General features: G+C 34.9%; 1 protein-coding gene across 1 annotated transcript; it reads left to right on the top strand.

Annotated features, from left to right (window-relative positions):
- Positions 1-85: 85 nt before the first annotated feature.
- Positions 86-15,135, top strand: LOC128176672 (WD repeat-containing protein 43-like). The gene is made up of 17 exons (XM_052843164.1): positions 86-305; positions 4,956-5,093; positions 5,377-5,498; positions 5,640-5,757; positions 6,012-6,142; positions 6,432-6,528; positions 6,787-6,848; positions 7,108-7,273; positions 7,530-7,616; positions 7,961-8,071; positions 8,326-8,457; positions 8,920-9,041; positions 9,165-9,228; positions 12,542-12,655; positions 14,186-14,258; positions 14,352-14,410; positions 14,501-15,135. Exons 1-17 carry the CDS (start codon positions 126-128, stop codon positions 14,609-14,611), a joined length of 1,887 nt encoding a protein of 628 aa, XP_052699124.1. The 5' UTR covers positions 86-125; the 3' UTR covers positions 14,612-15,135.
- Positions 15,136-15,501: the final 366 nt, after the last annotated feature.

Raw genomic sequence — 15,501 nt, 5'->3', positions numbered from 1 at the left:
TTGTGGATTTTTAGAATAGTTTTTTAGGCATTTTAGTTCGCCTTTTAGCCATGTGACAAACTCGTCCATCTGCAGTTAGTCTAGCCTTTTGCTCGCGCGTGCGCAGAGTGAAACACGTGTTGAAAATGGCTACCATCATACCGTTTGCAATATCGGACAACAGTCAATATAGCATCTATTCGAGCCCTGATGGAGTGTTGAAACTATGGGAGGCAGATAATGGTGTCCTTAAGCAAGAGTACACTCCTAGTGCGCACCTGTCAGCGACGTGCACATGTCTTTCATGGGGACCGAAAAGAAACCTGGTACATGAATTTTATTTTCATATGGTCTTGAAATTTGAAAAGGACATCTGGCGGTACATAGAATTACCGAAATACCCGCGATTTACCGAAATACCCGGTGAAAACACCGAAATACCCTTCAAAAACACCAAAATGCCCATTATTACGCCATAAAGAGTGTATGTCTAGTATTTTATATAGATAGTTATTGTATATAAAGTTAATTTTTTGAATAAATGTATATTCATTATAATACTTGAACTTGTGTTATATACGTGTGCAGGAGAAAGGAGCAATTCTGATAGGAATTACGTCTTTAAAATAGTTGCTATTTTTATAGTTGCTTCCACTCTATATGGATTTTTGATGATTATTATATGATATTAAAAAATAAAAGCAGATAAACTGTTACTTTTAATTCTTAGGAATAAAATTTCACACCTCTATTCAAGTGAAAAGCAATTCATGCAAGAGTTATCGTTCTTAACCCAATTTCTACAAATGTTAAAAATAGCTATTTAAGTCAAAATAATTACATTATCAAACTGAAAACTGGGGAAATACATTTAAACACTTAGATTTAAACTATGATGTTAAATATTTGTGCTCAAATGAGGCATTTCGGTGTTTTTGAAGGGCATTTCGGTATATCACGGGTATTTCGGTAATTCTAGTTACCCGACATCTGGATATGTGCATTATATATTTTCACTATTTTGGGGAAAAAAAATCGAGATTTTAAAGAAACTAATTGTCAAATTTTATATTAAATATATTTTGGTGCGTCACTCTAAGTGAGATGTAATGACAAATTGCAAATATGAAAAATTAAAAAACTTTTTATTTTGACATTCTTATCAATCACTATTGTACAAGACACGCAAGGGTTGTCATTTGAAGAAATAATATTTTGGATTGTGAGTGGATTTCAAGATAATTTGCGCAGCACTTCAGTTTTAGTTAGGTTGGGTATAGGTCACCAAAAATGGTAGTACCCTTAGTTTCTGTACCTTAAAGTTGTATTATTTTAAAGCATATAGAACCAAATTTTGATATGGAGGTTTGTTTTTGCATGTTTAAGATGAAACTATATACCTGAAGTTTGTCAAATTGTAATTTGATGAATAAAAGCTAATCATACTGCACTCATACATTTTGTTGCAGGAGGTATAATGATTTTGATCGGTTAGACAGTTTGTCAGTCATTTTGTAGTGAAATTTTCTGAAACTTTGTAGGGAACTAGGATGCCATGTATAGATGTGTATATTACCGGGATATTTCAGTTCCACTATTTTCCTGAAATCTTTGCACTTTTGCACGTAGATTTTTGGTCATTTGTTGAAACTGAATATTGTAATGAACAGTTTGTAAGCATAATTCCTTTTAGTTAATTAAACCACTGCACAGAATTTCCCGGCTTGTGATGAATTTGCAATTATTTTTTCTGTTGCAGCCAATTTAGGTCTAAAATTCAGCTTGATCTTTGCACCAAAATTTTAAATGTCAATTGAAAAGACATACATTTACCACGGTATCTGATTTCATATTAAAGTAAAAGACAAGAACATTAAGTAGTTAATGATGATACAATGTACAACAGATGGAATATGAACAAATCAGTATAATTTAAAGCTGAACACCGCTCGTAAATAGGCACCGTCACACAGATACCTGGTATATAAACCCTTCGACATGTTACACCCGATTGCACACCTGAACCTCGTGGCCGACATGTAGTATTCCTTTCGTGGTCATTAGATTTTATGCATTTTTTTCTTATCTTACGTTCATTTTCTGTGCGTAAATAATGCATTGACCAATTTATTTGATATTAGTATTCTCCTGGCTTCAAAAAGGTGCGTAAAATTTGATAATTTCATCGCCACCGAGTAACACGGCGAGACAAAATGTACGTCCACACAGGTGAGACCTCTACAGCGAAGTACTTTGAACTGTTTAGAGGTCTGTCCCTTATATATAAGGGTTGTAGGGACAGCAGTGATTAAAGAGAAATATGGCGGACAGTGCCTATTTACGAGCGGTGTTCAGCTTTAAATTATAATTTAGTTCATATATAATTACACTTACACTAGTTTTTCCCAAATGACAGGCATTTTAATGATAATTCCCAATTCATAAACCACAGTTCCCTTTTTTAAAACAGAGGAAAGTCACACTCTCATATGCCTTAATACCTTAGTGACATTAAGCCTGGCTAGGATACAGAGATCCTTATTGATAGGATATGCATTATCTAGTCAGAGCAATTGCATTCTTTCATTTATTAAGAATTATTATACCCACTGCTACAAGTTGCAAGGGATATACTTTATGCAGAAGTATTTTCGCCCTTTATAATTTCGCACTTTTACACTTGCAAACAGTTTTGCCGTCTTGAATTCTTCAGACACTGTTGTATTTAGGAGAGATACAGTACTGATCAGACCCAACCTTACACAAAAGTAAACCCCAACTAAACCCTGAGTTAACTAGAGTGGACCCAGAGTAAACCGAGAGTGGACACAGAGAGTAAACCCGGCAGAGTTCCCGAAACGCACCGGTCCACCGGGGATCCCCGGTAAAATTTGAATGGGTCCGGTAAAATCTAAATTTAATCAGTCAAAATGTGCGATAAATTTTAGAGAGCGGCACTGTTTAAAAAAACAATTTACGAGACAGAAAGTCTAAAACTGTTGATTATTTTATTTCAGAGATAGTTTATTAGTTGAGAATTTCAATAAAATGCAATAAAAAATTATGAACGTGCGTTGTTGATAATCCGGATTTACGTGTTTTTTCTTTTACACACGTTAGTCAATATCCTATTTGATCATGATCTCGAAAAAATGTGGCTGGGAAGAAACTGATGACAATGACTATGAGTCGGAAACTTTAGAGAGTGAAAGTGAGATTGAGCAGCCAGAAGAATTAAATAACTATTTGATACACGAAACTGTTCTTGAAATTGAAAGGTAGTTTGTATGATTTGAATAAGAAATTGAATAAGCCTGAAACATTTTTAAACAACTCTTTTTATTTTAGTTTGCATATTTTCGCAATAGTTTTAATGTCTGGTAAATTTTACAAATGTCCGGTAAATTTTGAATAATTACAGGACAATTGTCCGACAGATTTTGGACTGGTTTCGGGAACTCTGACCCGGTCAGAAGTATACCCCTGAAAGCAGATGCTAACTGTGTATTTTAAATATACAAGGGATAGGGGTTACAGACAGTAGGATGGTAAGGTAAAAGACGAGTCTGCCTCACACTTCAGAGCGTACAGTTGACATCAAAAGCAATTTCCAAGTTAACCCAAAGTAAACCTTGACTGGACCGAAATTTTCAAAAAGTTAACCCAAAGTAAACCCAGGGTTTAGTTTGGGTTTACTCTCGTGTTAGGTTGGGTCTGATCGGTACTGTAATTTAAACATTGGAATTTGCCCATTCTAATATTTGCCCACTGACAACAAGAGTGAGAGGGGCAAAAATAAAACAAAAGCAAATATTATGTGTACTGTAATGTTTTTGACCCACCAGTCCTGTTTTTTTTTTTCTGTAAGGGCAACTCCTCTTTAACTTTACTTTTACCTGAAATTCTGATTTTAAATTAATTATTTTTCTTGGAATTTCGGTACTTTTGAACATTGAATTTTGGCCATTTATTAAATAAAGTAATGAACAGTTTGTAAGCAAACTCCATTTAAAGCAATATGAGCTGCAATTTTCATGATAAAATTTTTTTTTAACGAAAATGTTATTTTTTACTAAAATGACAAAGATATCATGGTTTTTAAATTTCTTTTCGCCAAATTTGTGTGAAAAGGGCCGTTAAGGAGCATTAATTGGAGCGAAATTGAATTATTGTCGTCCTGTACAAAAATTGATTTACTATATGTTCCTTAGAAGAATTATCTTTCCTCTGACAAAAATTAATGATTTTTTCCAACCGTATTTATCGTAAAAGTTTAAGTCACATGCAGAATTATCATACTAGCAGGATTTTACAACAAAATACAATTCTAAAAAATACAGCTCATATTGCTTTAAGCCACTGCATGGAATTTTGTTAAACTGTAGGCATTACGTATACAATATGTAGATGTCCACATTACCAGGAAATTCCAATTCCATTATTTTTCTGGGGAATTTTGGCCATTTTGAATAGAGAGTTTTATTTTGTTTAAGACAGAAGTATAGAGATGCATAGGCTTTAGTAAATTAGTAGCAGCAGGAAGTTTTGATGTGTTGATTTTTTGCAAGTTTTACTCATTTTAAAATCAAAATATTTTGTTTATTTGATGCATGCCATGCCATTCATTATGTGTAGCATTGTCAAGAAATGGGACAACATGGGAAATGTAAGCTTGTTTGTTCTTTCCTGGGTTCTTTAAGTTTGCAAACCATGATTTGAACATTGTGATTATAGAAAACCAGAAAGTGATAAAATAGGTTTTGATGCTGATGAAAGGTGTTTTGCGGTTCAAAAACTGATAGCTAAAATAAAGTAAGATTTAGATCCTGAAAGGAATATCAAGATGACTCTTTCCTCAATAATGCAAAGTTAGTACTCAATGTTATCCAATCAAATTATTAGAAAATTAGTTATCTTTATAAATTTCAATTTTGCTAAGACTGAAGCACTCATACGTTTTATTTTGACATTCCTAGGACACACCAGGAAGAAAGAAAAGAAGAAAATCTGGAGGTGTAGCCATTACAGAACAGTATGATTTGATAGCAGTTGGAACCACTGCAGGAAGCATCCTTATATACAGCATTGTCAAAGGAGATGTCAAGACTATAATGGTATTTGTCAAATGATTTCAACGTAGCAAAGAAAAATTACCAGTATAAAACTTAAGTTCTGTAGAAGGCAGCTTTGGCTATGAACCAAACATTATCCTGAAACAATCAAAAATAAAAAATGACTGATTTTAAAGTTATTGATCTGTTGCATAATTTATTATAAAATTTAAAGAAAAAGTATTACTGGTAATTCAATTTTAGGAGAGAATTACAAAATACTTTACTTGTTGAAATATTTTATTGCTGGATGTTTGAATTTACATGTATATGGTTGTTATTACAGGAGGAAGGTCATTCAGACAGTGTCAGTGATGTGTGCTGGCATCCAGAGAACAATACCATCTTCAGCTGTTCATGTGATAGGCATATTATTCACTGGGATGTAATATCAGGAAAAGTCAAACAGTAAGAAACTTCATGCAAAAAAAAAACTCCGAACAATATCTGTGAAATTTACTTTCTTAGCGATGGGAAAAATGATGTTACTTTCATTTCAGTCTTGTCACTGGGATTAACAATCACCTAAATAGTCAATGTTTATTTCAGTAAATGGAAAGGTGACAGTGGAAGCATTCACTCCATTTGTCTCTGTGCCCAAAATCACCTCCTGTCTTCAGGGAGATCAATCAAATTGTGGGACTTAGAAACATATAGTGTATTAAAGGTGTGTCAGATAGAACCCTGCTTGTATTTAATATATTATAAAATGAGATATATAATTCTTTACAGTTGGAGAATTGAGAAAATCAAGAATTTTGATTACATATTAACTTTAAAAATATTTTTTTAAAGATGATAAGAAAATTTGGATGAACAAGAAGATGTGAATTTAATTGGCCTGCAAGAAATTGTCAAGTTCATTGTGATTCAGTTGCTTTGATAAATCGGATTCATTTATTATTTTCTTGCATCTTGTAGAAATTTACTGGTCATGCAACAGAAGTGTTTCGGTTACTCCCCATACTTTCTAATCCGACGGAGCTTCCTGATAGCCCAGAAGGAGTGTATTTTCTGTCGGCAGCTTTAAATGACAGACTTGTGAATGTTTGGTATGTAATTTACCTGTCAATATTATATAATTTGTGTGATGGAGATGATGATCAGTACGATAACATTATTATGATAGTAATCATTTAGATTGTCATGACTTAGTATCATTACATATAACGGTATATACATGAACATGTATGATATAATTTTGTTCTTCAAAGTTGACTTGAATTGTGCTTACGCTGAATTTGATGTTTTTTGTGTGTATGTCAAGTACAAATGAAATAATTTCTACAAATGTATATTTGGTAAGAATTATTTTCTGAAAATTTTTTTTTATTTTCAAAGGCAAGTGAATACTGCAGTGAAAGACAAAAGCTCCACAGCAACTTTCTCACTTCCAGAGGATCCGGTCATGTTAGATTTGCGGAAAAACCAGGATGAGGTACATTTATGCTTATCTTGTGTTTATAATACAATTGTGTGAGAAAAATTTCATAACTAATCCAGTCTAGTAATCAGATTTGGTTTTGAGAGATTGGGAAAGCTCAGTAGGAGAAATGTCTAATGTTTGATTTGGTTTGCTAAAAAATAGAAAACAAACTACAATATTTGAAATAGTTTTCTAAATATTTAGCCAATACTGGCCTATTTGCTGAAAATGAAAACGTTATGCTACTTTTGATAATTCTTTCTTTTGTAGGTGGTACTAGCTGCTGTGACGAGAAGTGGACAAGTGCTCATATTTGATCATACAATGAATGGGTAATGTGTTGTGATTGTATATACAAGTTGATATTAATGTATGCCTATATATGTTAGAAATAAAAGGTCACCAAATTTTAATAGAAGATTTATAGAAAAATTGTGGTTAAAAAAATTTAGATTTGAAAGACAAACACACAACATATGATATCCCATACGAAGTACAGTAGATTCTGAGAATGTTTTGATGTAATCCTTGTCAATTAAAAGAAGAATTACAGTATGAAATTAATGTTTTCTTGTTTAATTCAATTAACAGAAAAGTCAAGAAACCTCTAAAGCCAAAATTAACCATTCAGATAGCATCCTCTGGTGGAAGCGATTCAGTGCCTAAACCAATCCAAGTGCTGGCCAGTCACTTGTGTGAGGACCAGCGCCTGTTGATAGTGTATGGGAACTATCTGAAACCTGTGTTTGAGAAAGTGGTAAGATGAATGGTCAAGGCATAGAGTTCTTTCAAATATTAAAAAGAAAAGAAATTTAAAATGCAAGTAGGAAGAATGTTAATTGATGCAGAAAAATGTTAGATATTGGTTGTCCTTATCAAAATTATAATAGAGAATGTCAGTGGTAAAAAAGATTCACTGCTATTGCAATAGCAAATCAGAGAGATTCACTTTAAAAGATTGAACATTCACTAATGATGTCTCAAAATTAAATCAAAATACGTACATTTTGCAGGAGTTGGATATGACAAGTTCAGATATGTGTTTGATACGAGATGAACCAATATTGTCCACCATGAAACAACAAGGAGATGTTGCTAAGGTGAAATACTGTTATAAAACTAGATGCTTCAAACTCACTGTGATATATATGCTGGAGAGACCAAAATTTCATTGCATTAAATAATTTTTAGTATATTGTTGTTTTTATGATGGAAATTATACAGTAAATGTAATACATGGCCATTGTCTTGCATATACTTAAATATGTATGAATGAATACATTTAGAAATGCACTAAATCAAATACACAATGTAACTTGTTAAAAACCTTATTTGTGCCAAATATTGTTTATGTTAAATATAATTGCAAAGTATTCTTTGACGAATACAGCTACAAACATTCATTGTGTAGAAGTTGAATTATTCGCATTCTTTGGATTTACAGGTGAAGACACCTACTGTAACGAACGATGTGACGGTTCTTGCTCCTGAAAACACAGTGGCCAGTGGACCGTCACTGAAAGAGAAGAGGAAAAGAAAACCATCAGTCTCTGATGTAAGGCATGAAAAGATATCATCTCTTAATGCTTTAATTACTCGTCATTTATGATTTAAGAGATGTATTAATGATGTGCATGTTTTACTTTTGGTCAGTTTATTTGATATGCAATGTTTCTTTCACATTGAAAAAAATTTAATTTGTGATGATGAATAAAGGGGGTAAAACCAAAACCAAGTTTTTAAACATTAAATATATACAAATGGTGTCCTTTTAAATATCAGTCTAAGTAGTCTGATTTTTATCTGTAGATGAATATGGAAGAGCGACTGAATGCTATCAGTATAAACAAGCCAGAGACGCTGAAAGAGCCACCCAAAGCTGATACCTTAGTGAGACTGCTTACACAGGGTCTGCAGAGTGACGATAAAAACATTCTGAAGGTAGGTTATACATGTATATGTCAATGTCTGTTGTTTTATGTCTGTATATGATGCATACAATGGATCCTACTGAACAGTGAAGGGAGGGGCTACTCACCCCATACAATCCCTGACCTGACATGTTGATCATTTATTCTGATACAGCACAGTTTTGTAGTGTTAGTAAACATGTTCACATTCTAGTTTGACAAAGCGGAACAAATCATGTAACATTTTCTGCATATCTTTATTCAGTTATGAAAACAAAAAATCATAGATTGTGTGAGCAGTTCAACAACCTGAAATATTTGATTTTCAACAAATAGACATTATATCTGGTACATCATTCTACAGTTATACATAAGTTACAAAAAAAAGAAATATTATAGTTTACTAACTGGTCCCTCTAAAGATTAAAAGGAAGAATTTACGCCGTTTTGGATGTAATTGATAGTAAAATCATACCTGATGTTTCCTCCACAGAGTGTTCTTGGAAGGCCCACTAGTGATACCATTATAACCAACACCATTAAGATGTTACCGGTTCAAGCAATTATTCCCCTTGTAAAAGAACTGACCAACTGTGTGGCAGAACCATCCGAAAAGTAAGAGGTTTTGATGATTAATGAGATTTGTTTGTGTTACTGCCATGTCATCTGATATTGTCTTGTCCTAAGGTTAATGTTTAAAAATAAGTCTGTGAGTGCAGTCTTGTCTTTATTTTACAGAGGAGCTTTGTACATTAAATGGTTGAAGACATTGCTGACAGTTCATACTTCCTACTTGATTACAGTAAGTACATGTAAATTCATTGATATCATGATAAATGACATCGAACAGATATTTAATATAGAGCTGAAACGAATACCCAAAATCAATATTCGAATATTCGTGACTGCTATTCTATTCGTATTCGAATATTCGTAGACGTCATGTGCAATGTATTATGCATGTTTGTTACCTTATATGACCGTATTAATTTATGTGTAGGTTACGTAAACACCTCAGTTCGATGTTGGTACATGTAGTCATTTAATAAACTTTTTCCGTTGTATTTGGTGTGCATTCTTTTATGCAAATGATATCTCTATCAACTACAATCGAAAAATAACTTTAATATACTGCAGTTGTAAGGTCCCAACTCCTGTCGATACGTACACAAAGCTTTCCGCCATGTTTGATTATAGTATTTTAAAAAACCAATAACGACATCAATTCCGGAAACGTTCTGTTTATTTCAAATTGAAGAAAAAAATATCGACGTATCTAAATAGATTAAGAAACCGTCGATATACATCATAATACATGACTTTGAACTTACCTAGTAATTCATGTAGATGTATGCTGCAAACTAGCAATTAAAATAATAATACAGAATTTCTGTATTCTGTAATAAATCATTTAACAATGTCAGGTAAATGAAAAAAAATACGTAAACTTGCACAGAGAAAGGATCTAACTTTTGTTTTAACAAATGATCTTTAATCATCTTCATCATTATCTGGCTCAAGTAATGGAAGGGGTGGCAAACTTTCTTTCTTACTCGGACTTGGTGGCTCACTGGCTCGCTCTTGTTTGACTTCAAGTGCGCTTGTGGAAGCAGAATTTTTGTCGTCAGGAAGAACTGATTCCTCTGCGCTGTCGACTTTGGTTTTAGTAGAGCTTAATACAGATCTTAAGAATACCAATTGATTAACTGTGTCGGGGTCCAGACTTGCTCGCTTTTTCGTAACAATATTCCCAGTATCCGAGAAGACGCGCTCTGAGGGAACGGACGTGCCGGGTATACAAAGAAAAAACTTTGCAATGGGCGCCAGTTTTTTGTAGCTATCTGCCTTATTTTTCCACCAGTCTAAAGGATCGACATTTCCCTTTACCGCTGTCTCTCTGACGAACATTTCATACTCTTGTACAAGAGATTTTTCCGCATCTACTTCTTCGCCCGTTAAATCGACTAGATCGCCTAACAGAAAACTCATTGCATTGACTTCAGCCTTGTTACTCTCTGCATTGTCAGTATTTTCCGATTTTACCGCAACCGGCGGTTCCACTGGTACTTGTTCTGTTTGGGTGTCAAATTTTTCTATGTTTGATTTGACGAGATTCCTCTGCTCATCTGTCATGAATTTCAGGGACTTGTAACGTGGGTCAAGTGCGCACGTAAGAACGGCATGGTGTGTCGCTAAATCATGATCGCTCTTGGGAAACCGAGACGACAGATCTTTGGTAACTGCTTCCTTAAACTTAACGAGAACAGTGCTGTCTTCTCCCTGCACATTCAAATGATTTTTAAGAAGACCAATAACAATAGGGTAAACCATGCTGAGAGTTGGGAAACTGGTTCCACTTATTGTAGTTGTAGCAACCTGAAGTGGTTTTAAGACTGGCACTAAGTCCTCAATGACTTTCCAGACCTGATCAGGTAATTCTAGGATTCTCGCATCGGAAGGACTTGTAATGGTGTTGTTGTGCAGGACTGCAAAAATAGCAAGGCGCTGCTCTATGAGCCTTTCGAACATTATATATGTAGCATTCCACCTGGTTGGGACATCTTGAAGAAGTTTGTGTTGTGGTAAATCTAACTGCCTCTGGCGAGATTTGAGCTCATTAGAGGCCAGGGAACTTCTTTTAAAATGGCCGACAAGTTTTCTGGCCGCTGCTGCTGCACTAGAAATTTCCTTGATTTTAAGTCCAGCTTTCACACTTAGCTGCAGAGTATGCGCAAAGCAACGAATATGAGGCCAGTCGAGATGTGTTGTCATAGTTACCATATTGGCGGCATTATCCGTTGTGATGCCTGACACTGGTGTCTTGGAGATCCCAAAGTCCTCTACAATACATTTGATTTCATTCGCAAGGTTTTCCCCGGTGTGATGATCTTTTACCTCTATCGTAGCCAAGACATAGTAACGAAGTTGCCACATGCTATCAATAAAATGAGCTGTCAGGGTTAGGTACCCCTCTGTTGCACAAGATGTCCACGTGTCAGTGGTGAAAGCTAATGATGATTGTGACTGTAATTCAGTCGCTACTGTTTGCTTTAATGAGTCGTAGTAATAATTAGTGTAATTTTTCATGGTGGTGTGTGAAGGCACTACGTATGTTGGGTCAAGTGAGTGGACAAAATTTCTAAACCCTACTCCGTTTACAATGCTAAGGGGACGTAGATCTCTAGCACACATCTCGACCAGATACTTAGTAGTTAATAACCAACTTTCTCGCGACTTCGGTTTTTTCTTGCTAAATTGCAGCGTTGATTGAGATTTCAATGGCCTCTTTTTACCGCGGTCATTATCACTAAAAGAAAATATGGAATCAAATTAATTGAGCATACATACAATACCTACAAACGATTTATTTTAACAATTTTATTAAAAAAATTTAATAGCTAAAATCGCCAAAATGTTCTACTAGCTAAAATCGCCAGGATGAAACAACGAATGGCATTTTTTGTCGACAACTCTTGTTAATAAACTCAAGTAAAAATAGAATTATCACTGCGTTATTCACACTAGCTCAAACATATTTTTCAGTATATCATGCTATAATTCATTCATCGTATAAATTGTTCTAATAAATATGAATCGAAAAATCCGGATTTTTTCTACCCGAGCGATGTAAACTCTGCTTTTACTTCCAATGTAAACAAGTATGACAGTTCGGAGAAATGATAAATTTTACAAACCATGAGGCCGACGGGTGCTTGCCTTTAAGGTGATTAATAAGGTTTGATGTCGTGCCTTTATAAATAAGGCTAGTTGTGCCGACAGGACATAATTTACAAATGGCTTTGTCTTTGGTTTCGTTCAACGTGAAATGCTCCCACACCCAGCTTCTCTTTTCCATCGTGACGAAATAACACGATGCTGCATCGTTTACAGCAATGCATACGGGTATTAAACATGTGACCGAATATTCGAATACTAAATATCTATTCGAATATTAGAAATTTACTATTCATTCGCGAATATTCGAACATTCGTTTCAGCTCTAATTTAATACCTAGAAGGAGTGTGAAAATGATTTTGTGAAAGCTATGTGATGATTTTGAAACTAACTTAAAAACAATGTAAAAACGGTTAAATTTTTGTGTATTGGTTTGCAGTTTCCAGACATGGTTGATAATCTAAGTGCACTGTATCAGTCTATGGATTCCCGGACCAGATTAGTTGATCGGCTCTCAAAGTTGAAAGGGAAACTGGAGCTTATGTTATCTCAGGTACTGCCTAGTTTTCAAAATAAATATTTTGATTTTTATATATCAAAGTCATTGCTAGGGCAGGAGGGAGAGAAGGATGTTATGGTAGTTCCTTATCCATATTAGCTCAAAATCTTTTGATGTATATTTTGTTATATTTTATTAGTTTTTAGCTCACCTGAGCTGAAAGCTCAAGTGAGCTATTCTGATCACATTTTGTCTGTCGTCCGTCTGTCTGTCCGTCCGTCTGTCCGTCTGTCTGTAAACTTTTCACATTTTCAACATCTTCTCAAGAACCACTGGGCCAATTTCAACCAAACTTGGCACAAAGCATCCTTAGCATAAGGGGATTTAAATTTGTGAAAATTAAGGATCACGCCCTTTTGCAAAGGGAGATAATTAGAAATTTATGAAAAATTTCGAGAAATTTTCAAAAATCTTCTTCTCATGAACCATAAAACCAGGAAAGCTGAAACTTGTGTGGAAGCATCATCAGGTAGTGTAGATTCTAATTTGTGAAAATCATGACCCCCGGGGGTAGGGTGGGGCCACAATGGGGGGTCGAAGTTTTACATAGGAATATACAGAGTAAATCTTTGAAAATCTTCTTCTCATGAACCATAAGACCAGGAAAGCTGAAACTTGTGTGGAAGCATCCTCAGGTAGTGTAGATTCTAATTTGTGAAAATCATGACCCCCGAGGGTAGGGTGGGGCCACAATGGGGGGTCGAAATTTTACATAGGAATATATAGAGTAAATCTTTAAAAATCTTCATCTCATGAACCATAAGACCAGAAAAGCTGAAACTTGTGTGGAAGCATCCTCAGGTAGTGTAGATTCTAATTTGTGAAAATCATGACCCCCGGGGGTAGGGTGGGGCCACAATTGGGGGTCGAAATTTAACATAGGAATATACAGAGTTAATCTTTAAAAATCTTCTTCTCATGAACCATAAGACCAGGAAAGCTGAAACTTGTGTGGAAGCACCCTCAGGTTGTGTAGATTCATAGTTGTGAAAATCATGATCCCCGGGGTAGGGTGGGGCCACAATGGGGGGGTCAAAGTTTAACAAAGGATTATATATGGTAAATCTTTAAAAATCTTCTTCTCAGAAACTAATCAGCCAGATGATTCTTTACAATTGTTAAAACTTTGGCCCCAGGACAATTCTTTGGCCTCACAAGAAGGTTCAGAGTTTATGTACGTTTATATCCCATATATAAACAATTGTTAAGGATCTTTTTGAGAACTGCAATACTCAACATATGATATGACTATAAAATCATCCTGTTAGAAAAGATGATTATAAACATAAGAATATCCAGGGGAAAAATGGATTTTATTTATGCAGGATCAACATGTATTATTGTACATTGTCCAGATAGTTTGTATTATGACTCCATTAAGCTGATTTTATCATACCTATTGTTCCTCAGGTGAGCGATGTGGCCCATGGGCCTCTTGTTAAAAATGTAAAATGTTCTCTGTAATCAAACCTGTGATTTCGCAAGTCAGTCTTTCTGTAATTTATCAATTTGACTTCTTTGTAGATTGCCAGCCAGTCACAACAGGGAGAGGAGGATGTCAGTGTGGATCAGAGGCCACTGCTCATGTATCAAGAAGGTAGAAAACATAAAAAACCTGAACAACAATTCTGTCACCTCAGTACTTCAGTGATAAGAGTTTAGTATTACCAATATCTTGTTTCTTTTTCAGAATCATCGGATGATGATATGGCCATTGACAATTTAATGCCAGAGAGATCAGACACTGAGGTAAGGTGATTTTATAGGTGGAGTGATAAAAAATGTCATGAGTTGTCTTCCTTTGACTGTTGCCTTACTGTCACTGTTGGTTTATTGTAGGATTTTGACGACTTGTTTTTATCGGACACTGAGGCAGCCACAGATACAGCTCAGGTGAATGGTACTGAGGAAGACGAGGAGGAGGAAGAGGAAGATATGGAGTCTGACTGAAGTCAAGGGGGAGGAGGTCAGAGGGCAGGAGGAAATCTGACGGCGGTCATTCATTGGTGCTCACATGTGACTGGTCAAACCAGGATTATTTCCATTGCATGAACTCAAGTCTGTGATCAATCTTATCTGGTTAAAAGACACAAACCTGATAGAAGTCAGGGGTGTTTTGATGGGTGTATGATAAATATTTCCTCTTGATAAGGTTACATTAACTGCTTGGGCTTTTCAAGTAACAGTTGTGGACATTGGTTTTTAACTCTTAATTAACCAGTGTAAATGAAGTTAAGGAGGGGCGATTTCCCAGAACTGTGTGGATAGATAAGTGGTATCTATGGCTTTGTGTACTCCGGGGTTATGGTGATGGCAAGCAATGCAGAACAAATTCTGTAGTACATGTAGGACAGAAAAGAGAGCTGCATTTATCCTGATGGTTGTAGATATCCATTTGTTGATATTCATCAATTGTTATGATTTTTTAATATAAAAAAAATGAACTCGCATATAATAAAACTGTTAAACTGGTAGTTGTGTTTTAGTTTGTGATACTTTAAAGTACATGTATCTGACAGCACTGTGGTCACACATGTGACATGAATTAATAGTCTGCAATTATGTTGTATTGTATCAGAACTGAAGAATGCAAGCAGGATTGTCTTAGTTCAGAATGCAAACAGGATTGTCTGAATTCAGACGCCTGCCTGAAGAAGAAAACACATGGTATTCATGAGTCAGTCAGAAAAGATTGCATCTATTAATGTGGCTCACTACACCTTGAAATAATTTCTTTAATCAGCAGAGAATTACAATGCACTTGATTATGATACATAAGAAGTATATACATGTACATGTATACATGGCATTTTTTGACAAAATAATTTTTTTTATTGATT

This window comes from Crassostrea angulata, chromosome 3 (assembly GCF_025612915.1).
Source record: "Crassostrea angulata isolate pt1a10 chromosome 3, ASM2561291v2, whole genome shotgun sequence".
Lineage (NCBI taxonomy): Eukaryota > Metazoa > Mollusca > Bivalvia > Ostreida > Ostreidae > Magallana > Magallana angulata.
Note: the sequence above shows the minus strand (reverse complement) of the source record. Positions and strands in the feature narration are given on the sequence as shown.

Excerpts from the sequence above, each read along its gene's own strand:
- LOC128176672 (XM_052843164.1), top strand. The coding sequence starts at position 126 with ATGGCTACCATCATACCGTTTGCAATATCGGACAACAGTCAATATAGC. Across the intron at positions 6,143-6,431 it reads GACAGACTTGTGAATGTTTG|GCAAGTGAATACTGCAGTGA; the intron begins GTATGTAATTTA and ends TTATTTTCAAAG. Across the intron at positions 14,411-14,500 it reads CAGAGAGATCAGACACTGAG|GATTTTGACGACTTGTTTTT; the intron begins GTAAGGTGATTT and ends GGTTTATTGTAG.